The 26,179-nt window shown below is 38.0% G+C and overlaps 1 protein-coding gene across 4 annotated transcripts in view; it reads right to left on the reverse strand.

The window, feature by feature from the left end:
* Positions 1-26,179, reverse strand: part of CTNNA2 (catenin alpha 2) — a 1,068,899-nt gene that overhangs the window by 64,216 nt on the left and 978,504 nt on the right. For all 4 annotated transcript variants that reach the window (XM_058550823.1, XM_058550821.1, XM_058550822.1 and 1 more), the window contains 2 exons: positions 9,668-9,819; positions 199-312 (listed from right to left, as the gene is read on the reverse strand). In XM_058550823.1, the coding sequence (XP_058406806.1) occupies positions 199-312; positions 9,668-9,819 (266 nt within the window). The remainder of the gene's footprint in view (positions 1-198; positions 313-9,667; positions 9,820-26,179) is intronic.

The raw sequence follows: 26,179 nt of genomic DNA on the forward strand, positions 1-26,179 counted from the left end.
TTAGAAGAACTCAGAAGCAGTGGTGGTTACTTCCATTGTGTAAAACGTTAATTGCTAAACACAACCCCAGATGAGAGCACAGATTTCTAAGCCACGAATCTCTGGGGTTCCAAGACCCTGGAAATCAGAAATTCTCTCAAACCAATTTGGTGAACGTAGCCCCTTTGCACCAAACCAAAGTCCTTGGTGTCCACTCACCCGTGCACTCTGCCCTGCGATAAGCTGGTCATCCTCGGTCTGAACACTTGTCCGGCTGCGCACGTCATAATCTTCCTGCTCAAAGTCAGAATCATCCTCTAGTTCTTCTGGGGTCTACAGATACAGAGAAAAAGAGAAACATCAGCATATTTTAAATTGATAACCTTCACACCCTCCATACACTTTGTCACTGCAAAGGCTAAGTAACCCCCAGGAAAGACAGCTCTTGGGGGATTACACGTAAGGGATTATGTGGGAGGGTATTGGCTAGAAAAGAGTCAGAAAAATCAAGTTGCCCTAATTTATCGTTTTTTAAAAAATACATATTATTTATTACTTCCTCCTGTAGGTGTAGCAAATCCAAGTTTAACTCGACATAACATGCTTTCTAATTTTAAGAAAAATTATATTTGTGTGTTATTTCCACCCATACAAATCTATTACAAGGTAAAATATCACCATCAACAACAAATGTTAAACATATACTTCTTATATAATGCCACTTTCACTCAATTTCATTTCTCTTTTACTCTCAATAAGTAAAAAGGATTAATCATCCCCAGGCCAATGGCTATACGGTCACTAAGCTATACAGCATACAGGTTACAACTACAAACACTAGAGTAAAGACTGTTTGAATGTGAACCTTTGTGTGACCATGGACGAAATCCTCTTAGCTGTGGTTTCCAACTATGTGAATTGGTGTTGATAATAATAGCTACCTATATGATTGTTATGAAGATTAAGTAATATACCCTGTGTAGAGTGTCTGGCACATAAGAGGCATTTTTTAAATGTTTGTCAGAATTATTACTTAGGATTTTGAAATCAATTCCTTCAAACATTTCCTAAAGTGAAGCTACCAACTACTACACACCCAGCAAGGATTAAATAACTCTTTCCTATATAATATCCATTTAACTCAGACCAGCACAGTGAAATAAGCTTGGAGACTTCAAGCAGAATCATGGTGTCTGTGCCAATGCTGTATCCCCTGGCTGTTGAACCATCTAATCGTGATCCCCAACCCCAAGAAAATCCATTATACACAGATGTGTTTGCCTTGATGTGACCACTACGTTTTGAGTGACAGAAAGTTCTCATCTTTATTTAGAGATGAGAAAACCAAGATTCTAAGAAGTTAAGCAACATACCCAAATGTCCCTGAACTAGTTAATAACAGAACTAGAATTTAGACCCAAACACCAAAATCTGTCTGACTCCAAACATATTGCTCTTTATAAGTTTTGTTGTTATTATAGTTGTCTGTTTTTTCACATTACAAATTTGGCAGAACTGGAACTATAGAATGGCTTTAAAGTGAGTGGAGTTAGATGAAGATCCTGTCTAATATGTAAAGTCAGTGTTGGAGAAAAGATACAAATGAATCCATCAACCTGGAAATAAAACACCCTCCCCATCTTGAATGACAATAATAATAGATAGCATGCACTACACTTTCCACATGCCTATCACTGTTTTGTCTAAGGGCTTTCCATACACTAACTCATACAGTTTTCTTAACAGTCCTACGATGTAGACACTATTTTCTCCATTTTGCAGATAGGAAAACTGAGGTATGAGAGGTTATACCTTGTTCAAAGGCTTCTTAGACAGGCAGTTTGAAACATGTTCTCTAAACTATTATGCTCTGTTAATTCTAAGTGGATGAACTCAGGAGATGGTGAGGATGGTACATGAAGGGAAGACAGTGCATTACTGTGAGATTCTCAGCTCAACTGTCATTGACCTGAAAGGTGATGGTCGCCCACAAACTGCTTTGGCACATAGTAACGCCACCTCCCAGGGCTCTATCCTTCAAAAGGAAGAAACAGACCCCGAGCAGTACTGATGATGCAGTTGCCCATTCTCCATCCAAAAGGGAGCATTTTTATTCTGCTGGTTTCTTTGGCTACCTCAGTGTAATTAATCAGGTGTGGTTATTGATGAAGCCTTGCGATTGGTCAGACAGGCATAAAATGGGGTCCTTCATGCCAATATCACATTATGCCTAATAATTTTCCAAGCTTTGGCATATCATTCTTGTTTTCCTTTTCTCTCATCATCAAGCTTATTAATATTCACTCAGTCATCTACAGATGTTCAATTTTCTTTCACAGGAATATTAACAGAAAGAAGAAAGGGATTTTGTTCCCATGCTTTATTAACTAAAGCAAAAGTGGGGTGGGCAGAACCTGGTTCAAATAACTGGTTGTATTTTCATTGTGGACAGAGACAATAATCTCTGATCTTTCCTTACATTTCTGGAGCGTACTGCAGAATAATTATAGCAAGTTGGTAAATTCTGCTGACAGACGAGATGACAAGATTGCAAGCACTTTTCATCATTAGTTTTTGAAAAGGAGAGAGAAAAGTAAAATGGAAAATCTCACTCAACAGAAAAAAGGAGAATATGACAGTGCCTATAGTACTGTGTCCAAACATTTCAGTGATCTGTGCATTTAGTAGATGAGTCGATGACAAACACAACCTGGCAGCGTAAGGCTAATAATGATGAGCTTGTATTCAAGTGACTATGGCTCAGGAACCAAAATAAAATTTAAAACTGAGAGAAATAATAACCAGGATGTGGACCCAGGGAACCTGAATGTTTTTGGCCAAACTTGGCCACTCATAAGTTGTTCATCTTTGGCCAGTCACTGAGAGCTTTTCTGCTTCTGTCTCCTCACACAAAAAACGGAGATAATAACTGCTACTTGCACTGCCTACCTCATAGGATTCTAGGGTCAAATATATATGAAAATGCTTTGTAAACGAAAAGCGTGTACTAAAGAAATACGTGATAGTGATAATTATTATGCTTAATAAAAGATATACCTAATACAACAACAACTACAATAATAATAATAGCAATCATTTTTTACCATCCACTATGGGCCAGACATTCAGCTAAAGGATTTAATTCTTACAACAATCTAATGAAATACATTTAATCCCCATTTTATAGATGCGTAAAGAGGCTCAGAGTTGTTAAGTAAATTTTGCAGGGTGTCACAACCAGCAAGTTGAGGGTTCCAGGGCCCATGCTTTTAACCATCACAAATACCACCAGGCAAACGGATGAAATTAAAATATTTTCTTCTGCCTTAAACATGCAGCAAACTCGTCCAAGCTACCCATATAACTAGTTCTGTGCATAGGTAGTTTGTTAATTGCATGCAAATGTGTCTCCTACTCATGTTGTTATTTTTTTAATTATTCATTTTAAAAGTATGAGTGTTATTTTTTGGTTGGTCAAGGACCTCCATAATTTAAAGCAGACGAAAAAATAGCAAAGGTCTGCAAACGGGCCCAGAGACAACTAGATGTGTGTCATTAGATAGTGATGGAGGATAAAAGGAATGAACTAAATGTAAAATTTACTAGACTTTGAAGGCTGGGGATTGAGAGTCAAGCTTCAGTTCTGCCCTTATGTGCTCTCAGGGAAGGTCTTTTTACAAAAATCAAAAACCACTTTGGTCTAGTCTTGATTCCCTGGTTCTACTATTATCTAACTGTTAGATTGTGAAAGTGGGTCTTATCTGCAAATGCCACAATTAAAAGTACTAGGCCTCCAAAATTCCTCCCCTCTAAGGGTCTATGAGATTAATTTGTGCCTATTACAGAGGCCCAAGAAGATCGTGTGACCTCTCCAGGGTCACGCCACACATCAGTTGAAGAACAGGATCAATCTGCCTGCCTCCGGTTCCCAATCCAATGCTCATTCTCCTCTACAACAGCCTCTGTAGAGAAGCGAAATGAGAAAAGACTGAAGGATTTCGAGTCGTTTCACCAGGACATGTGAAAAATGTATTAAGGACCATTAAAAGGAAAGGCTCAAATGTATATGAGTTTCATTATTAGCAGAAAGATTAGGATGTAGATGAGGCAACTGCAACAGGAGAGTTTGGGTGATACATGAGAAAGGATTTCCCCACAGAGCTCTACACCACTGGAATGGATTGGAAACTAGAAAACAGAATTAAAGATTCCCTAAAGCCAATATAGAACAAAAATCTCACCAGTCAGGACTGATGGGCCACTGGCATCTCTATCCTGTATTACTCTGGAGGCCTCCTAACTAATTTCCTTCCTTCTTCCCTTGCCCCATATATTCTATTCTCACCAGGGTAGCCAGGGTGGTCCCCTTAAGATCTAAGTCACACCATATTATTCTTCTGCTCAGAACCCTTCAGTGGTTCCCATTTCACTCAGTGTGGTCCTTAGGCCACATGTGCCATTCCCTCTGCCTGAAACAGGCTTCCCCTAATACCTTTCTAGCTTGTTTCCTCCTCCTTCAAGTCTCTTCTCAAATGAAGGGACCACCCTTCATAAACCCCACACCCATTCTGTGCTCTATCCCCTTTACCCTGCCTTGGTTTTCTCCATGGCACATTAACTGGCGTATTATATCTACTTGTCTCTTCTCAGTCTCCCATCCAAAGAATACAAATTCCTTGAGGATAGGGACTTTTGTCTGTTTTGCTCACCTCTGTATTCAGGATACCTCCAACACTGGGGCATGTAGTAAGCATTCAACAAATATTTGATAAATGAATGACCAAGATTGAATTACCAAAATTTTTTAAAAATCATACTAAATTATTTGTAATTAACTGAGAAAACAAAAAACTAGGCACCTTATGGGGACCACTTTGATTAACTTGATAACAGCAATCTGTAATAGGTAAAGCAATTCTGTCACATAAGTTGTTTTTAGTTTCTTCAACTCTTTATTTTCTAGCTATGACAAATACTCTGAATCCTATCACTGAGATTTTGATAATATTGTTGAATTATTTAATAAAATCTGTTTCATTAATTGATGGTATAAAGATAAACTTCATCCCAGCAGGATGAGGAAAGGAAATATTTCTTGGGAACCCATAAGGTCCAGGTCTACGCTAGTGCTTTATAGCTGTGGTAATATTTGTCCCCATTTGCAGATGAGAAAACTGAGGCATGAGAAAGAAATTAGCATGCAAATGACCCAAAAGTTAAGCCATAGGTTCACAACCTTTACTGCTTCAAGGACTCTCATTGTCTCATTTTTTTTTATGGTGCCTCCAGGCTAAAAAGAAAACAAAAAAAAACAAAAGACTAACAGTTCTTTTGATTAAGCAGTTAGATCATAAAAGTAGATTAAGTTGATTGGACCTAACAACTTAGTGCCTGTTGCACATTGCATGACTTCTTAAACCTTGCAATACAATTGAACATCCATTGAGGTTGCCCTTTATCACAGCAACCACCAGAAACTCAGCATCACAAACACATGTCAGCAAAAGGAACGTAACCAAACTAATGTTTAAACTGTGAACTACCTGCAGCTAATATTTCATGCAGTATCTGAGAGACCTCTGTGTTTCCTTCAATATTTAAAAATATCTCGCTGTGCTCAGGGCACCTTCATGCAAAGTTTGGGAGATGTGAAGTTAAGCTATAGACTTTTATCTGAACCCTGACCTAGGCCCTATTGTTTCTCTTCCCTGCTTTCAAGTTTCATATGTAACCAAATTAATGGGTTCCAATTACAAAAGTTTAGTGCATAGATATCATTATAGATTTTTTTCACGGTCATTCTTCTGAGAAGCAACCACTGTTTTGCTGAATTCCTATATCCTGATACCAAGATATTACTACCATCTACCCTACCCACTTATTTTAATTTCCAATATTAAATGTTTAAGTTTTTGTGTCTTAAATATACACGGTCCTCATTATTTGCCGATTCCTTATTTGTGAATTTGCCTACTCACCAAAGTTTATTTGTAATTCCCAAATCACTACTTTTGTAGTTATTTACAGACATGTGCAATGTGGCAAAAAATTTGAGTCACCCAATGTGCACATTCCCAGCTAGTGTCAAACAGGACGATGTTCGCCTCTTGTTTCAGCTCTTATACTGTAATCAAGTATCCTTTTTGCAGTCTGTTTAATGCCACATTTTTTTGGCATTTTTGTGCTTTTTGTTGGTTATTTCTTTGCTTAAAATGGCTCTGAAGTGTAGTGCTGAAGTGTTGTTCAGTGTTCCTAAGTGCAAGAAGGTTGTGATGCACCTTACAGAGAAAATGCATTTGTTAGATAAGCTTCCCTCAGGCATGAGTTATAGCATGGTTGGCCGTGAGTTCAACGTTAATGAATCAACAATATATATTAAATAAAGTGTCTTTAAACAAAAACACACATAAACCTAGGTTATATATTGATCAGTTGAAGAAAATGTGACCAAAGGCTCACGGGAACCTAATCCTGAATTTCCCTTAGGAGCAATGTTTCAGCATTCTAATTCAGTGTTCACAGCAACCTTATAGAATATAACTGCTGCAAATGAGGAGAGTCAAATGTACATTGGTGTGCCAGGTTTGCCTATTCATTGTTTAAACTACCATGGTGGGTAATCAGAAAATTCCTGGTAGCCGATAGATCACTAAGGACAAGTCTCAGTAAAAAGCAAACAAAAAACAGTCTCATGTAAGAGGGGCAGAGCAGATCTGTTCCCAGAGAGGAGTAGGGTCCTGAAAGGTGAGGCTGGAATACAGGAAGGACAAGCTTCATCTACTTCAGAGGATTGCCTGGAGCTGGCCTGGAGCGCCTGGATGCCAACGTCATCATTAAATATGTATTGATCGCTGAGAGGCAAGGTGATGGAGAACTTGACCCCTCAAGGTCCTTTCTGCATTTATTTTTGGGAAAAAAAAGATTTCTTATTTTTCCAAAGTATAATCAATACTTTGGGAGGGAAGAAGTCATGGCCAGGTTTGCTGGGAAAGAAACAGTTCTACTTGTCTTACTGTCTTTCTTCCTGACTTAGCACAAAGGATTTTTTTTTTTTAAAGCAGACTTAATCATTATACTCAGAAAGCAAACCAAGAAATTAAGTACAAAATGAAGTCATTTGGGTGCTGAATAGAGAAGGATTTTAAAAATAACAATTTGTACATACTGTACATTTCTCTCTTCCTAAGTTTTAAGAGGTGTGAAATTCATCTGATCAAATCACTTGAAATGTCGAGATGGAGGAATGACACTTCATGTAACAAAGATATGGCATTTTATCTAAAATTATGTTTTTTTACAGCTCATAAATGAATAAATGAATGATGGCTATAAACTTCCTCAGCCTCCCAGATGAATAGTTGTCACAAAAATGTGAAGGTTAACAAAGCAGAAAAATGGCCAAAGAGGGAATATGTCTTGAGGATTATAGTGGGATTTAGTGTCAAATGCTTTGAAAACATAACTCTCATGGTCTATTACCTTATTTCACAAGTTAGTATGTAATGGAAAAAAATGATCTAATTTGTTACCAGCTTAAAAGCCTGACTATCCTTCCTTCCCTTCTCCTCTAATTCTCGTATCTTTTCTCTCTGTCACCTTCCTATCTCTCTAGGTATCTGATTTTCTTTTCCCCCTCAACACATTGTAATAAGCACTGTGCCAGACAATGTACCATAGTGAAGGGGAAATAAAAAGATAGCCTTTGCTTTCCAAAATTTCGGTCTAAAGAAGGTAATAGACATAAAAGGAAATAGTGTAATAAATATTATTACAAGCAGAAACAGTTATAGGTAATTAAAGAATAGGGTCAGTATTTTTAAGAGAGAATATCTGGGGAAAGAAGATTTGAGACAAGTTTTGAATGATAGTAAGAGTTTGACAGATCTAAAATGGGCAAGTTAGAAGAATAGGAAATACATCTGATAGTGTCCAAATTCCAAATTTGAACTTCGCATTGTCAAGTATAATCAGTATCGTCTGATACAACTTATGGAATGCTCTGAAGGCTTTGAATTGATTGTCTAATTATTATGAAAGAGATATTTAACATGCAAACAGTCAAGTTGACTTAAAAATAAGAAGATAAGATGCTATTTGTGCTCTCAAGTGAAGGAGTTTGTGGATATTTCAGGAGAAGCATGGATGTCAATAAAGGGGGAAGAGAGACCCTTTCTGGTGATACTCTACTCCACCTGCTCAGATCACCTTGGAAGCATCATGTTGTGCTCTGAATACCAGAGCCAAAGAGGACCACACATAGATTTAATGACTTCAAGGATAACAGGATTTGGAGGAGAATTAACACCATATGTGAAATCTTTGAAGGACTAGGGATGTATTGTCCAGAGAGAATCATATCTTAGAGATGCTTCTTGAAATATCTGAAGGACCACACACAGGAAATGAATTAATTGGTTGTTGCTGTTTTGCAGTGTTTGAGGGGAGGTTGGTTTTGTTGATTTAGATGCTCAATGATCTCTCAGAGAAAGTATTTCAAAATGCACTCAGCAGATACCTTGTGTTTTCATTGAGCAGCCTCAGAGACAACTGTGGAGGCTGAGGGTGAGAATACAGTCTAGGGCTGCCTTGTCCAATATGGTGGCCATGAGCCACGTGGAGCTATTGAGCACTTTAAATGTGGCTAGTGCCACGTTTTGGATAAATTCTGGTTAAATACAATATATTATTAAAGTTAATTTCATCTATTTCTTTTTGCTTTTTCAATGTATCTACTATAAAATTAAATTACAAATGTGGCTCACAATATATTTCTATTGGACAACATGCTCTTGAGATTAGCACTGTACAAGCCTGATCTCTGAATCAATCATAATAGCCACAAATGTATGTGTGTCATCAATTGTGCTTTTGAATATCTAAGTTTATTTGAAGAAAGAGTTCTGAGGCTAAAAAAAGTTTGAAAACTACTATGCCAAACTCTTGGTAAGGTAAGGAGAAACAAAATCTCATCTTACAACCAAATATTATGCTGCAGTTAAATGGAATGAGGTAAGCTATGTGTCTTAATAGAAATAGATGAAGGCATATTGTGGCTGAACAAAGCAAGTTGCAAATGATACTTATATGAATTTTAAAATCTACTACATGTTTTCCAGCATATATTTAATTACCTGGACAACGGTTTGGAAGGCTCACACCTACCTGACACAGAAGACTCAGGATGGGAAGAGAGTAGGGTGGGTGAGGAAGGTTTGCTGAAAGTTTGTATAGCCTTATTTATAAAGTCTTAATTATTTGTTACAAGGAGAATGCAGCTATGTATCGCTTTGTTGTCATTATTATTATCATCATTATTATAGTTATCAATATTAATTCTACTAAGCTGAGTAATCTTCATTTCTTTCCACACCATGGTTTTCTGGTCCTGATGAGAAAATCATGTTAGCAAGAGGAACATGGAGAATAGCAGGGGCACCCTAAGCTGGTATCAAATTTAGGCACCAATGTACGCAAGAAGTAGACAGGACCTCACTCTTCAGGATATTCAGTGTTAATTTAGCTTCATTGGGATCACTACTCCCTTTATGAGTAAAGTGCCCTGTCTGACTAAATGAGAAGCCAAACAGCTTACCAAGTTATACTAAGTAATTAAAAAACAAACAAACAGTTTGTTTGGGGTCTGTATTAACAGCTCTGATCAGCTCTGAGCTACAGAGGCCTCACCTACCCTGATCATCAGCACAGCCTTTCTAATGTCCCGAACGCCGTCATACACCAGGCGAGAGGCATCGATGAACTCATTCTCCTCAAAAGGTTGAGGGACGTTGGCACTCAGGGCTTCAATGGCAACCTCTACTTGTTCAGCAAAGCGTGGCATCACTGGGTTAAACAAAGCAAAAAGCAGTGGGTTAGGCAATCATTTTTTCATGCTCCCTTGTTCCACCCCTTGGGCAAGGTGATGGGCTCTGGGCATTCCAACAGTTCAGTGGATCCAGCTGCCCACCTGTGCAGTTTGGGGTGAACATAATTTAATGGTCTTTGTGCCACTTACTTTCAGCAGGGGAAGCAAACCATTACTCCACAAATGGTGATGGTATGCAACACAGTAAGTTTTTAAAATCTGCCCAAAGTAGTGTGGTATAGTGTGCATGAGTACAGATTTCACACTATCCTAACCTGAGTTGAGTTCCACTTCTGCTAGTTACTAGCTGTGAAACCTTAACCAAGTTTTCTTAACCCTTCTAAAGCTGTTTCTGTGTCTATAAAATACAATAATGAGATCCTATCTTAGGATTCAATGGGATAATGCATACAAATGTATTGGATGGCATCTGGCCCCTATTGAAAGCCTCAATAAATAAATATGTAACTAATTTCAGATGCTGAAGTCATAGCTGGTGATCAGCAGATCTTAACCTACATGGCTTCACGATAAAATATGAATGAAATGATGCAATGCATTCCACTTTTGTCTAGAATGTGGGACTTGAAGCATTGGAGGTGAGGGGATGGCTGTGGAGGGAGGCTTGCAAAAGGACTTTGTAAGGGGGGAAGGGAAATCCCAGGACATCCAAGCAGAAAGCCTATGGAAAGAGACCAGTGGGCTCAAAGATGAATTTGAATTTGTTCCATTTTACCAGGACCACTCAGTAGAAGGTCTGGAATACTTCCACTGGCTACTTAAAAAATGTTGCTGATTCACTGATTCTCAAAAATGCTAATTCAATTTTCTCAGCTGTTATCTTGTAACAATCTATTCATATGGCAAATGAAAGCCAAAAGCAAGATTCATTTTATTTACAAGGACAATAAAATAGAAGCATCATTTATCTTTTCCATTTCTGAACTTTCATGCCTGATGTGTCCTTATACTCATTTTCATCCTTCTCTGGATATCTTAATATCCATTTTAATCCCTAGTGTGAGAAACTCTGCAAAATTACTTTACTCTCTTGGGTCAGAGTATTCAAGATAAAACATTCCTAGAAAAATGTATTTCTACTAGAAAAAGTCAAACATTATATGTTTATTTTTAAAAAGGTGTAGGGGGGTTAGAAGAAAACAGAGTAACCATTCTTCCAATAGAAATGATCAAAACCAAAGTATGCATGGAGTAGATTTCCTTCTGTGAGTGAATTATTATGATTGGTTCTCTATATTATTTGAATTTTTCATTTGGGCTTTTGAACTGCTTTTATATAAAAGGAATTTGGGGGATATTGAGCTCCACTTCTGCAAATGTGAATCAAATAAAATTTCTAAAAACCACCACATTCAACTCATGCCATTTCAGCTATCCATTTGTGTTGGGAATAAACTATTTTATATGACTGAATAACCTAGATAATTGAAATTGACCTCCTTAAGCATAAAAACATTTTTGCATGTATGTGGCATTTTCACATGGGTACCTTTCCTAAATGAAATTACAAATTCCCTTCCTTTATTAAGCTGAAAATTCGGAATAATATTAACTCCATTCTATTTGATGTTTAAGCTGCCATCATGACCATGAACGATTTTACAGATTTATACCATACCATCAATAGCACTTGGCTGCATGAATTTTTATCCCTATTGTATAACTAACAAAGGATTAGTACTCCTACATGTACATAAGATAAACACGCCTACAAATCAATAAGGAAAAAGAAAAAGAGACAAAAGACCAGAATAGGCAATTCACAGAAAAAGAAATTCTATATTATTGACAAATACATAATAAGACGCTTGACTTCACTAATAATTGGAAAAATTACAATGTAAACAATGAAACATCATTTCATATCTGTTGAGAGGGGCAAACAAATTAAAGCCTAACAATATCCATTGTATTGAGCATGTGGACAAAAGGGAACACTTCTACTGCAGATGGAGTGAAAATGCGTACATGTCATTTTGGCAAACACTTTCACAAAAATCTAGTAAAATGAAGCTTTCCAGTCCCAACCAGGGAGTTGGGACACTATCTGGGGCATGGCCAAATATTGACTTCTAAAGAGATACTGCTCTATGCTAAGTCCTCTAACTCTGGAGGGGATCACTGTGAGCTGCTCACTCAAGGTTCAGGGCGGGACACTTGGGTGAGACAAAATGGACTTAGGGATGTGAATCAGGGAACAGCCAATACATCAAAGTGAATACATCTTGAGGTCAAAGTTTTGACTAGGAAGAACAAACTGAAAAGAGATATCATTTGTGAGAAAGTTAAAAATACACAGGAGTACTGTGCATAATTTAAACCTCTATGTGTGTTTATTACACATGTTTTGAAAGGATATATGCCACCTTAAGTATAGTGGTTACTTTTGATAGGAGAAGGAGAGATATAGGATTCAGTAGAGGTCTTAAGGAGCCCTCAAGTATATCTTAACTCTAAAAAAATAATGGGAATCAGACATGGCAAAATGTTAGTATTTGTTACACCTCAGGGTGGAAGCAGGGTATTAGTTATATTAGCCTCTGTTCCTTTTGTATCTTTGAATCTTTTCATAATTCAAATATTTAAAAAGAGATCAACATATTATCCTCAAGGCTGTATTTCTCCTTATTGAATAAGGCTCTGAAGAAATAAAGTTCTAGCTGATGGCCCAGACCATAACAGAAACTAATTTGATCAATAGTATTCAGTGAAGAATCCCCTCAGAAATTGTGACTGCAATTAAATGCTTAATATTTGACTTATAACTGCCAGCTGGAAAGGTGAGTTAGGTAGTACCCACCTCCTAGACCCAGGATCCCGTGAGCTCATCTCTATTTGTACAGAGACCTTTGATGGCGTCTAAAAGGAAGAACGGGGTTATATGTTGCTTTGTTTTGTTTGTGCAAGGTCACCCTGAAGAAGAGTTGAGGAAGAGGAAAATGAAGGAGGTGACATGCTATCTTTTTCTGCCTGCCTCTAGGCCTGATCCTGTGCCCAAGGGAGAGGAAAGAAAGGTAAAATCTAAAGGGACCATTTTCATGAGAGATGCTCTAGGGCCCAAAACATACCCAGTGCTGCTCTGAAACTCCAAGTTTGGAGAAGGGCATTCTATTTGCTCCAGCATAGAGTACAGAATCTCTCTAGGGAGAGTTAGGAGGTGGGGTCTTGGTATGAATAACAGTGTTGTTGATGTGGCATTGTCAGAAGAGGCAGAAACAAGGACCTATTGTGAAGAGATTGGACCAGAAAATACCATCAACCTTCCAAGGGGAAAAAAATGGTGGAGAGAGGGGTACAGATCCTTATTTTTTAGATGGGGCCTCAGAGTGCAATTTAGCCTTAATAGTCCAATGATCTTATTATACTCCTCAAGCTGGTAAAACCTAGCACTTGAACTTATTCAATTTGATTTTGCTCACTGTAACTGACAAGACATCTATCTCTCATACCACAAGTCAGTGTTTCTCTAGGTCTGTTCCTTACAAAAATCTTTCTCCAGCTCTGCTCTTAAGTGCATTTAATACGTATTAATTTAGTGCTTGGCCAACTTCTACTGCTCTTTAACCAACATACTTTTGATCTCCACATTGCTGTTCAATTTCCTGTGTTAGTTTTTCCTGCTTTGTTTTTAAAAGTGATAAGATGGAAAAACAAAAGTTTATAGAACAATGATCCATCTTGACAGAACCTAAGATGTCAGTTTAACTATGAATTCTTCTAACACTTTAATAGGGTCTGAAAAATTAAATATCCCCAAAGTAATACTGAGATAGAAAAAGCCTCAAACTATTTCAAATATGATGCTGATTTTGCTTCCCACTAATTAGGACAAAACACAGCATTGCCTTTGTGATTCGCACATTATATATTAACAGAGTTTCTGATATAGGATTATATAAATAGAAGCTTCTTTCTACTTTCTGAATTACATCCAAAAATGTAGATACCACTTTACTGTTATTTATCAGAAATTCTGGATTGCTCTTAATAGCTTATGTCCTGAAAGGGTGATCAAAGTTGGAAATAAACTTTTAAGTTCTCACTATACTTTTGTATGCAGAGTGCACACTGGGCCACAAAATGATGACACTCCAGGAGTAATGAAATCAGAGCTAAGTATGCATACAAAAATCAAGGTCGCCTCATTGTAGTGCTGATGGAGATCCGAAACCAGAGGTGAGGAAGATCTGGACTGAATCCTCCTGAGAGACTTCAGAGGTGAAGTTTCAGAGCACAAGGTGAATCAGTAAAATGAATGAGAAGTTGTGCTAAAGATGCAAATAGGACTGCTGACAACTGTAAGAGCAAAATCCAAGGTTAACTAGAGGTTGTGGAAATGAACGGCCAACCAACTCCACTGCCTCGGAGTAACTATTGAAAAGGTCTGTGCTCAGCTTTCAATGCTCCAAGGATTCCCTTTAACATAGCGGGGACTATACAATCTCTTTATCAAGATACAAACACAAATATCTGACACCTGCGTATAACTCCGACCTGTCTCTGTCTCCCCACCTATTCCTACATATATTTAAACGTTCCTATTAGACTGAATTACTTCCATGTCTTCAAATATGACATTGAGACATACCCTGTCATACCAACATGTCCATGATCAATTTACTCTCTCAAACTGAAATGTACTTCTTTCTCTTTGGCCCAGGTGAATTCCTCCTCAATCTTCAATATCCAGTTTAGAACTGACTGCCATTGTGAAGCCTTCCTTAAGCCCCAGACACCCCAAAGTTGGCAGTTCTCTACAATTTTATAGCACCCTAATTATGCTTAGTACTTAGTACACTGTAGTAAGATTGTTTGATATTTCTGTATGTCAACTGTTTCACATATGAACCACTTTAAGGCAGAGACCATCTCTTTTTCATTCTTTGCATCTTAAACCCTTTTCATGCTTCTGGCACAGCTGATCTATCCAGTTGGGAGAAGGATGAGAAGTGAAAGAATGAGATGTAGGGAAGAACTCATTTGTCATCGAGTATTTCAGGGACAAAATGAGCAGTATCACATTTCACATACTAAGTCTCTCTCTTTCTGCCCATCATTTCATATTAGTTCAGTAATTCTTTTAATGAGTTTCATGAGTCATTAACTAAGTTATTAGTGGGCATTCTAGGTTTGGTCTCTGGGGTCCTTTCAGAAACCTGAGCTCAGATCATTTCAGGACTGCTTGAGTAGGAGTTCACCACTGAGGAAGGAGAATGATCCATTATTGTATCCTTGACTAGTTCACCAAGGCCAAGCTAGCATATGTGCATGTATAGGGGTCACTCAATTATGGTAGTGCAGTCAACCAACATACTCTTTTGAGCGTGTTCCTTACACAAATTTTATTACTGGAGATAGAGAAGAGAAAATAGACCAGGCCTGTGCTCTAAAGAAAAAAACAATCTAAGTGTTAAGATAAAATAGAAAAATAAGAATGAGAACATTTGAGGGGGCTAGCCCGGTGGCGTAGTAGTTAAGTTTGCATGCTCTGCTTCCAGTGGCCCGGAGTTCACAGGTTTGGATCCCCAACGTGGACATACACACTGCTCATCAAGCCACACCATGGCTGCGTCCCACATAAAGCAGAGGAAGATGGGTATGGCTGTTAGCCCAGGGCTAACCTTCCTCAGCAAAAAAGAGGAGGATTGGCAACAAGTGTTTGCTCAGGGCTAATCTTCCTCATAAAAAAAAAAAAATGAGAACATTTGAAAAAATCTAGACGGAATAAAATATCAGGACTGGAATGGAATTGTGGCCAATTTCAGTGCAAGATTTAGTATATTACACTCCTCTCCCCTGCCTCACGAATAGTTATTATGCTTCCATTTTAACAGTTGGAATTAGGTAAAGAATTAGGCGTTATCAGAGCAACTGAAGGCAGCAAGTATTAACTTGGGGAGATTCTGTGGGGGCAATTCCAGTATCCTCCCACAGCAGGAAAGCACTGGTTCACGTTTTTTCTATAGGTAATGCATTCTTTCCCCAAATGGTTTCTATCAGACACTGCTAAGAGATTTTATTCAAGTGGCCTCCAATTAGGTGCTAGGTAAGAAGAGAAAGGAATATAAAGGAGAATATGATCTAAACCACTGGGGGCCTGAATTTGCCCAAAGAAAAGTCCGACCAGCATTTACAAGGCTCTGGGTGTACCTTCATAGTTCAGCACATCTATGAAGCACCATCAGTTAGGGAGGACCTGTTTGAGTTGGAAGCTCCAAGTCATATTCAGTGAAGGAGGAGGAATTAATGCAAACTGAAGCTGTGACACATTTGTAGCTTTGGCACCACTCAAAAATAATGTAGGACAAACCACAGAAGCTAGCTATTGTTTTATATTGGTTCAGTAGTTTTAGTAAAGAACATCATGATCATTAATTAAATTATTAGAGGATGTTCCAGGGTCCCCCTTCTCCTCCCCACCCCCACCCAAACAGGGATCTTTCAAAATCCTGAGCTAGGAATCTTTTTCGGGCTGCTTGGGTTTCTACCTATTGGGCAAGAAGTAAATAAACAAATGGATTTATAAGTCTAGCTCATAAATAGTGGCTATTTTATTTCTATATATAATTTATAGACCCATGGACTCCCACTAGATCTCGAGGCTTTCCTACAAGGTACAAATGTGGCCAGAATCTTGTTGAAGCACTTGGCTAAGATTTCCTGCATTATCCAGACCTTTCACATCTGACCCTGATTTTGCACCCTCAATCTAATCCTGGTTATGACTTTCATCACCACTGGGTATGTAGCTTCTTCTGAGATTAATGTTCGATTCTACGAACTTAAGTCAAATGAAATTTTCCCTAGTGATATCATTAGTTTTTTTTTCCCTTGGACATGTATATGACTATCTTTGAATTGTGTACCAGCTTTATCTTGCTTCTCTGTACAATTCTCCAAGCCTGTCCTTCTCTATTCTGACTCCCCTCTCCAATCACCTTGAGCCAATCTTAGTCTTTCTTTCCCCACTATCTAACTCTGCTATTCTCCTGTTCCCTCCGGGCCACACACTGCATAGCCCTATTTTGACTCAATAGACCTCTGTGCTCTGGAAGCCATTGTACAAGAAAATAGGTACATTATGCCGCAAGTTAAATATGTCCCTAGTAAGTCCATGTTGTGGGATCTGTCCACATATCCTAACGTTCTATCCTAATGATGCTAGTCATTTCCCTTATTGTCTGTCCTACTTTATGCATTTGCGAACATGCATGTTTGGTAGTCAGCCTCTGAGATGGGCCCCAAGGATCCCTCTCTCCTGGGATTCATGTCCTGTGTGACCCCTCACCTTGAATGTGGGCTGGAACTTGTGACTTTCTTATAACCAATAGAATATAACAAGGGGAATGGATGCCACTTCTGAGATTAGGTTAAAAAAGATTCTGGCTTCCATCTCACTTGCCCTTTCTTGCTCTCTCACTTGCTGACTCTGATGGAAGCTAGTTGATCTGTGGAAAAGCCTACATGGCAAGTAACAGAGAGGCATCTGGTCAACAGCCAGTAAGGAATTGAGGCCTTCAGTCCAACAACAAATGGGGGAACAGAGGCCTTCCAACAATCACATGAACGAGCTTGGGAGAGGATCTTTCACCAGTTGATCCTTGAGATGACCACAGCCCTGGCCAATACCTTGATTGCAGCATTGTGAGAAATCTTAAGGCAGTAGCACCCAGCTAAGACGTGCCCGGCTTCCCAGCCCACAGAAACTACAAGATAACAAATGTTTATAATGTTAATCCATTAAGCTTTGGGATGACTTGTTAGACAGCAATAGATAACTAATAGAGTATCCTATGCCATAAGTAGAAATATCAGTAAAAATAGTTAGCAGGACATTCAAATTTCTGCTCATTTGTAGCAACTATGCTTGGTCTAGGTTTTTGGTCTATTTATTGGGTCCAGGCAGAAGTATAATTGAATCTTGATATTTGATTATGAACAAGTCAACCAATTTGAGCTTCAGTTTACTCAGTTGTAAACAGGGATAAGGATAGCTGCCCTTCAGGTTTCACATAAAGTTTAGAAATAATACATTCAAACAATTTTTTATACAATTTTATACATAAACATAGGTGGTACTGAAGCCACTGAGAATAAAGTAGCAAATAAAACAAATATGATCTTGCCTTTGAGGCACAAAAAAGTGGAATGTGTGTAAGATGCTTACCATTGTGCCTGGCCTGTAAGATTCCAGTAAATGGTTCTTATAACTGTCTTCACACCATGACTCTGTGTCTACCCATCCACACTGCCAAACTCTGTTTACAGCAGGCAAAATTGTCCAGCCTACTTTGGATGGAATTTGGAGGTATGACTACATGATTCACCACCCCAAACTGGGCCTTGTGGGAGTGAAGCTGAAAATAGCATACAAATTAGTGCTGAAATCTCCAAAAATTGGGAAATTGGTACAATTTATCTTAGAGCATTCCTGCTTTTATGCCCTTCTCTCTCCTTGGCAGGACCACATCACTCTTCTGATGGTTTTGCATTTTTAATAATGAATTTCCTATGAAATCTGCCATTGGGATAATAGTTTATAAACTCACTCCTAGAATTTTCCTTTTCATCTTGATTGCCAAAAAGCTCAGTAAGAAACACTGTATTCCATTATGACCTCACCAGATCCATGAGGGAGGAGAATCTTTAAAAGTTAAGAGACTTTGCCAAAAAGTTTATATATAGCAAAAAAAAAAAAAAAAAAAAAAAAAAAAATTCAAACACAGCTTCCCTAGCTCAAATGAAACTCTTTCCAGAAAACCTCCCAGCTTAATCTAATATTCTTATGCAACTATTTCCCTCTCTCAAATTTATATTACTTTATTGAATATTAATTGATTGATTGAATTTCAATCTAGAGTAAAGTATCTTCAAATGTTTTTTAAAATGTGGTGGAGGCAGTGTAGAAATAATACTTAAACAGTTTCCCTAAGTTTAAAATCTTACTCTGTCTAGACCAATGATATACCAGCTTTTAGTGTGCTTTCTCTTGATAACTCTTAATCAAGTTAGAAGATGTTGAGCTTTGGAAACCAGGAGTAAGGACAAAAGATGCCCAGCTTAATCTATTCCTTATTCCCTGGTTTCTACCTCTTCAGACAACCATCAGCATCATTCTGTTTAGTCCTAATTCTTCCATCTTATGTGTATTCTTGGACTTTCGTCAGAGTAAGTCATCTGTTCCCTCTGTGGGAGTTCCTAAAGGCCTCCATTTTCATAAATTCATGTTTGGAAAATTGTAATGTACATTTCAAACATCAAAATCAAATTCAAGTTCCAGAAGGCCATACATAACCCATGAGCTGAATTATTTGATGAAAGATGAAACAGCACTGCCTAGAAGAAGGAAAAAAAAACGCTCTAAATTCCGTTCACCATAACTACCCTGAGAGAATCAGGGAACATCCATCTGCTCTTGTCTAGACACAAATTCCTTTCCCCAGGAAAATAAAATGTTTGCTTGGAAAGTTTTCCTATATTTTAAAATAAGCATTTCAAGAATAATCACAAATAGTCTTTAAGTTAAGAGGAAAGGATGGCACATTTAATTCTGAAACTTAAGGAATGAATAAAAAATTAAACATGATGCCTTATTTAGCTTACAGTGTTTGTAGAAATCTAGCTTGATAAGTACAGTTCAATTTGGCATCAGTGAGGCTTACAGGATTAAAATGTAACAAAATAATTGCTAAGAATTTATTGCACATAATTTAAAAGATTCTGATCTTGATCATTAATGGTGTAATTTTTAAAAAGGGTACAACCCTCCAAATAAGATATTACATTGTGTCAATTATGTTTTTCATTTATATTAATAAACATTTTTAAGCTTCAACTCTAATCAAGTCTGGAGGAGAGGAAGTGGTGGTCTCAGATCTCAAGGGGTTACAATTTAATTAGGAAGTAATACATACATACACACACACACCCCCTAGATAGAAAGGTGGACAGAGGGCAGATATATACATTAAGACAGACAAATGTGCAAATACAGAGTTTGCCACACAGGGCACAGGGAGGTGCCTAATGAGTGACACAGAAAATAAGAGTAATGGAGGCACAGAGGAGTGAGACTGGCTGGTGTGGTTAGAAAGAAGACTTCACTGACAAGAAAGAAACCAGCTAGTGCTAGAGTATAGGTAAAATATAGAAAGGCAAACCAGCTGGGGAGGTCATTTTGGGGTCACTTTGACCAGAATAAACAGAACTTCTGATTCTTACGTCCTCCAGCTACAAGCAAAGCTTCCTATTTTCCCAATAAAACTACTTCTGGAATACCCCAATGATTTATCACATGAGCTACCAAACAAGTGATATTGTTCCCTTCTTTGATTCAAACACCTGTTGCTGATGTGGCAGAGATTCTGGGTGACGGGAACTTACTGCTGCCTCAGTTGTGCACAATCAATACACCCTGCCTACCAATTCCAGTGGACACCAGCACTGGCCCCACTAGACTTCTGCTACTCCACTGCCACTACCATGGATGCTGGTCCCTGACGTCCTCGAGGTGACAAAGTAGTACCACATCCTTTGCAGTTCCCAGGATTCTGAATCCCTAATGTGATTTATGCAGAACTGGAGATTCACGCCCTTCCTTTTTTACTTTGACAACTGGGCACTAGAAAAATGCTGCTTCTTCCACTACGTTGCTCCAAATTTATGGCACATAAATGTGTATTTGTGAGCCTTCCTATATCCACTCTATCCCATCTCCACTTCCATGTTGGAGGGCTATTATCAGGCTAAAATTGTCTATCTTACTTTCTCTTCTTAAGTTATATTTTCTTGGGTGGTTCTTCAGCCCCTCATGCTGAGAGAGCTGGACATGTCTGAATTCTAGCAGAACATATTATTTACAAACAAGCCAGTATAAAGAAAATATTTTCATGTTTCTGCATGGCCAGGGCTTTCTGAGTAAAACTAACAGGTAACCTGGTTCAAAGGATGACTCAATAGCAGTCCTAAGATAGTGAAATAACCTAGAGAGCGATTTACAGGTTTATCTCTTCAGAGACATGTGTTGACATTTCAAAAGGGGATAAAACCAGAAGCCATTCATTTATATTCCAAAGGGTTGTAACAACATGGGGACCTTTCCTGGAGAGAGTTTATTAACATTAAGGAGCAAATGTTTCTCTCCTCCTCTCAAGAGCGGAGGGAGGCAGCTGAGCACCAATTCCTATATAAGCTCCCAGATTCATAATTTTTTGGTTCCTCTCCTGTAGTATGGATCTCCTTTGAGTGTGCAGAATTCATCTGCCTGCATCACATTGCCTTGAGAGCTGGAATGAGGCATGGGGAATGGGCAAGGTTATTGTTATAAGTAATACATTTCTTCTTTGAGCCAGAAACCTTGCATTTGCTTTCAGGATAAAGTAAATATAGATATTAAAAACCATCAGCCAGAGCCCTATACCTAGAGCATGTAGGTTTCAGTCATATAGAAAAGGCTTTGAAACAAACTACACATTGCCTATTTAAGGGCTGTTAAGTGGATGAAATCTCCTTCTCATTCCTCCTACACTTCTCACTTCCCACAATCATGAATACCACGACCACCAATAAGTAAGACATTTCCTCCACATCTTAATCATTCTGACCTTTCAGAGAAAAACAAAATACTTTATATCAATAGTAAAGGTTATATGAAAATACATTCAAAATATATTAAGAGGTCTAGGCTGAACAATCTCAGGCATTACAGCGTCTGTTGAAATCCATTACTTTCATAATCTAAGTTCAAGGTCAGTCATGGAGAAGTGACTTAGACTGTAACAATCCTTCCTATCTATAATATCTAATTTATTTTTGTCTTCCCAATAAGCTGTTCCTACTGCCTTCTTCTGATACCGATCTTACTTCCATCTGTATCCCCCACATCCAGACCCAGGAATAGGCAGGTCACCTAGACCTATCCAATCATAAAATTAGATCCCACTGGCAACAGAAGTCAGTCCAAGTGGAATAAGCAAAGCCCTAGTGGCCAAGCAGATTGCTCCCCTTTGAAATGTAGAAAGTGGGAGGAAAACAAGTCTCCCTATTTATTCCAGAATCTTGAGCTGTAAGCCTAAGCTTGTTAGTGGACACATTCACTACTGAAATAAAAAGTAATATCCTAATTTTTTATATTCTTTTAATCAATGCATACATATTAAATGCTAATTATGTGATAATACTATTCTAAGTCCTAGGCATTTACAGAAACACCTGCCTCTAAGAACTGACAATCTAGTTGTGGACCATTTACACTGAAGAGGACATACTAAACGTCAAAAAGACTGATAAAGTTCCCTGTTGTCTGCAACAGAGACATGAGCCAGATCTTAAAGGATAAGTTCAATACACAGATGTAGAGGAGGAGGAGGAAATGGAGAACATTACAGGAAGGAGAGTGAGAACAGCATAGACATGTTTTGCCTCGAGAATAATGAATACACCTGTTCAGATGGAGCTGAAGGTTTATACAGAAGATTCACAGGCAACAATTGTCCACGTTGAGTGCAGTCACCAGGAAGCCAGGACACAGAGACACATATATTCTAAGATCAGTAATACTGACCATCCTTGGATGACAAAACGTTAGGCAATATATGAGAAGCTGAGGCCCAGAGGCATTAACAAATATGTGTAAGGTCACAGTTAGTTGGTAGAAGTAAAGGAATGAGTTCTTCTGATTTCTAACCCGGATTCATTCTACTACATTGTACTAATTCAACGGTACCCTTCATTAGTATTTCTAGTTTGGGTGCTTTCCACTTGCTAATCCTCTTACATTTTCTAGGCAAAATATATAGAAATAACGTTTAAAAAATATCTTGTTTTTATGAAAACTTTACATTACAGAAGCATGAAAGGAAAAATTATATCACCTCTACTAAGTGACAGAAGACAATCTGAAAAGGCTACATACTTTATAATTCCAACCATATGACATTCTAGACTGAAAAGGCTACATACTTTATAATTCCAACTATATGGCATTCTAGAAATGGCAAAACTATGGAGACGGTAAAAAGATAAGTGGTTGCCGGGGGTTAGGAGGGGGAGAGGGATGAATAGACGGAATGCAGAGGATTTTTAGGGCAGTGAAAACTACAATGTATGATACCACAATGATGGATACATTCATTATACATTAGTCCAAACCCATAGAATGTACAACACCAAGAGTGAACCCTAATGTAAGCTATGGACTTTGGGTGATAATGATGTATCAATGTAGGTTCATCAATTGTAACAAATGTAACACTCAGATAGGAGATGTTGATAATGGGGGACGCGACGCGTGTGTGGAGTCAAGGAGTATATGAGAAGTCTCTGTACCTTCCTCTCAATTTTGCTGTGAATATCAAACTGTCCTAAAAAAATAAAGTCTTAATAAAAAAATTATACCATCTGTTTGGCCCATGTATTCTTCAAAATAATGGAATTTTAATCTCTGCATACAGAGTGCTCAATAACATAGAATCCTCATTAAAAATACTTTATTTTTTCTACTTCTTTTTTTGTCCCCTCTGAAGAAGGACCTGTTGGCAGAATCTCTAAGATCTCTCAACCTGATCAGGTTCATATTGCCACAAATTTGCATCAGCTATCAAATTTACAAGAATGACATTTCAATATGATCCGTTCAGTGAAGAATGAGCTACTCTCTCTATATATATCTAAATATGATATCACTAAACGTACTTTCATCCCCCTCAACCCTCTGCAACAAGCCGACTTGGTAAATGAGATCTCAAAAAAGATGGGTCTGGCCAAGCATGCACTTACTACCAAGCTGTTGGCAATCTGTGGGCATTTCAGGTTTTATTGAAGAGCCCAAATATGTAAGTATTAAATGGATCTGATGTAGATCGAGTTTATTGTGTTTTTATCACCCTAGATTAGTTTATAAAAAAAATAGGTAATTTTTATATACTGTTGCCCTAGAATTTTAGCATAATCCACAAAGTTATTTTCTCGAATTTAACTCAGCATTCACATCAACATAGAAAGCATTCTTCAACAAAACACGATCTTTACTGAGGAAGTAAAATAATTCATAGAAAATAAACTACAGACTGTTTGGTCAGTCTTTGGATCTCCTTCAATTTCCTGCCCCTCAGCGAAGGCTGTCAGGTGGTAAAGTCTCTCTACAGAGACCCGCCCCTGCATCATTTACATGTCTAAACAGGGGCTGGCCTGTGTTTGCAAACCCTTTTTGCAGCAAAGTCTCTCTAATCAAGACTTTTTGAGCATTCCTCCCTTCTTCACATTCTTCTTTGTAATATACTCTGACTCCACTCCCTTCACCACACTCTATGGCCAGAGTACATAGGCTCCCTCCATTGTGCCTTGTTTAAACTTGCCCCTATTTTGGAATATTTTTTCCTCTTAGGAAAGTTATTTTCAATGGAGGTTACTTTGCCTACCCCCTAAGGACATCTGGCAATGTCTGGAGACACTTTTTGTTGTCACAACCTGGGGTGGGGGAGAGAAGAGGTCTTACAAGCATCCTGTGGGTAGAAGCCAGGGATGTTGCTAAGCATCCTATAATGCATGGGGCAGCTCCCCTCCCCCGAGAATGATTTACTCAGGCTAAAATGTCAATAGGACAGAGGTTGAGAACTTCTGCCTTAGGGTCTTGAATCTAACAACTCAGATATAAAACTGGGCAGAACTTGGTAGGTTGTGTCAAGGCAAAAGAGAACATGACATTTTGTCTTCCATGTCCTGGACTCCTTTTTATTTCCTTTATTCTTCCTCTTGGTACCTTCCCCTCCTTGCCCACTGCCTCTGTGTTCTGTCCCCAAAATAAAATGTACACTGAGGACAAAGTTTGATAAGCTTATGTTAAAAAAAGTGACCAATTCAATGTTGCTTTAAGATTTTTTTAGAATCAGGAATATAATGTCAGCCCAAAGGTTGATACTTGGGCATTAGTGATATGCATAGGAGTTTTTATTTTGAGGTTCTATATCTCCTTAGCACAGCCAGACACTGAAAAGAGGACTAATTAATTTTAGAAAATATATATAACCAACAAAACTCTGCACAACCATAATCATGGAACTGATCGTATGGTCTTCCTGCAACTTCATGTGTCTAGTACATTTCCCAACAATTCTAACTAGCAATGAGTGAGTTAACATTTAATGTTTTTGCTTTCATTCCTTTGACAACTTCTTTAGTTACTCATAAACAATATTGTTCCTGTTTAGGAAAGAGAAGAACAATTGAGACAGAAGAAAAATAATTTATATACCATGTATATTCTAGTTCTTAGCCCACTAATATCCACTTTTTCTTGACATGTATTCTTGTATTTTCTACTACAGTTGTGTATAAACTATTCCAATCTTTTCTACCTGGTTACTTTCCTAGTTATCTTCAATAGATCCTGAAAAATAGAAAGAATCTAAATGTCTTGCTCATCTCAGTTCAATTAAGAATTGGATGTGGACATCAGAATCAGGAAGGTACCTTTAGTTAAGTCTCCAGAGTATTCAATCACTGTAAGGAAGGGCTGAGACGAGAATTTTAAAAGCTCTGACAATTAACAAATAAGAGCAAAATCTTGATTAGCAACAACAATCCAGGATGGAGTGCTCTGTTCCATTGATTTTTTTTTTTTTTTAGCTAAAAAAACCCATAAAATTATTTACATTTCAGGACTTCGGTGAAAATTATGCAAAAATATTTCAATCAACTGAGCATGCTGTCCTTGCAAATTTGAGTAGATTGTGACCCAAAGGGCACCACTCCTTCTGTATTAAAGCAGCTCAAGATACAATAAGAAAAAAACTCCAAAATGTCTCTTGAACAATGCCTGAATTCTTTGTGTGCACAAAGTCACATGCAAATTGGCAATATGCTCTGTATCCTTCATCTGCTACAATTATCATTGGGAGCAGTCATGACCCGGCCTGAGCTGTGAGTCCTGTCTCCATGTCTTCCACCCTTCTCTGCTACTCTTTACCCAGTGTCAGACCCAAGGGAATGCTGCTATGTGTCAGATACACAACATGATGCTGAGACTTTGTCACAGAATAGAGCTAATGGGCAAGGAACTGAGAGCCCCAGAAATGTGAGAAGGTCCCCTTAAGGGTAAAAAAAGTTCCTTAAATTGGAGAGTAAAATACCTGTTTCTAATTCTTCCAAGTAAGGAAAGAAATACTGTATGCTTCCTTTGGGTGGCTCTACTGAATGCAAAGGGCAGGCCTACTTGAAAGAAAACAGTACTCAATTTCAGCTAATTAAAATGTGGATATATTTTATTATCATTATCATTATTGTTATTATTTCTAATTCTAAGTCTGTGAAGATTCTCAA

The sequence above is a fragment of the Diceros bicornis genome, chromosome 12, assembly GCF_020826845.1.
Source record: "Diceros bicornis minor isolate mBicDic1 chromosome 12, mDicBic1.mat.cur, whole genome shotgun sequence".
NCBI lineage: Eukaryota > Metazoa > Chordata > Mammalia > Perissodactyla > Rhinocerotidae > Diceros > Diceros bicornis.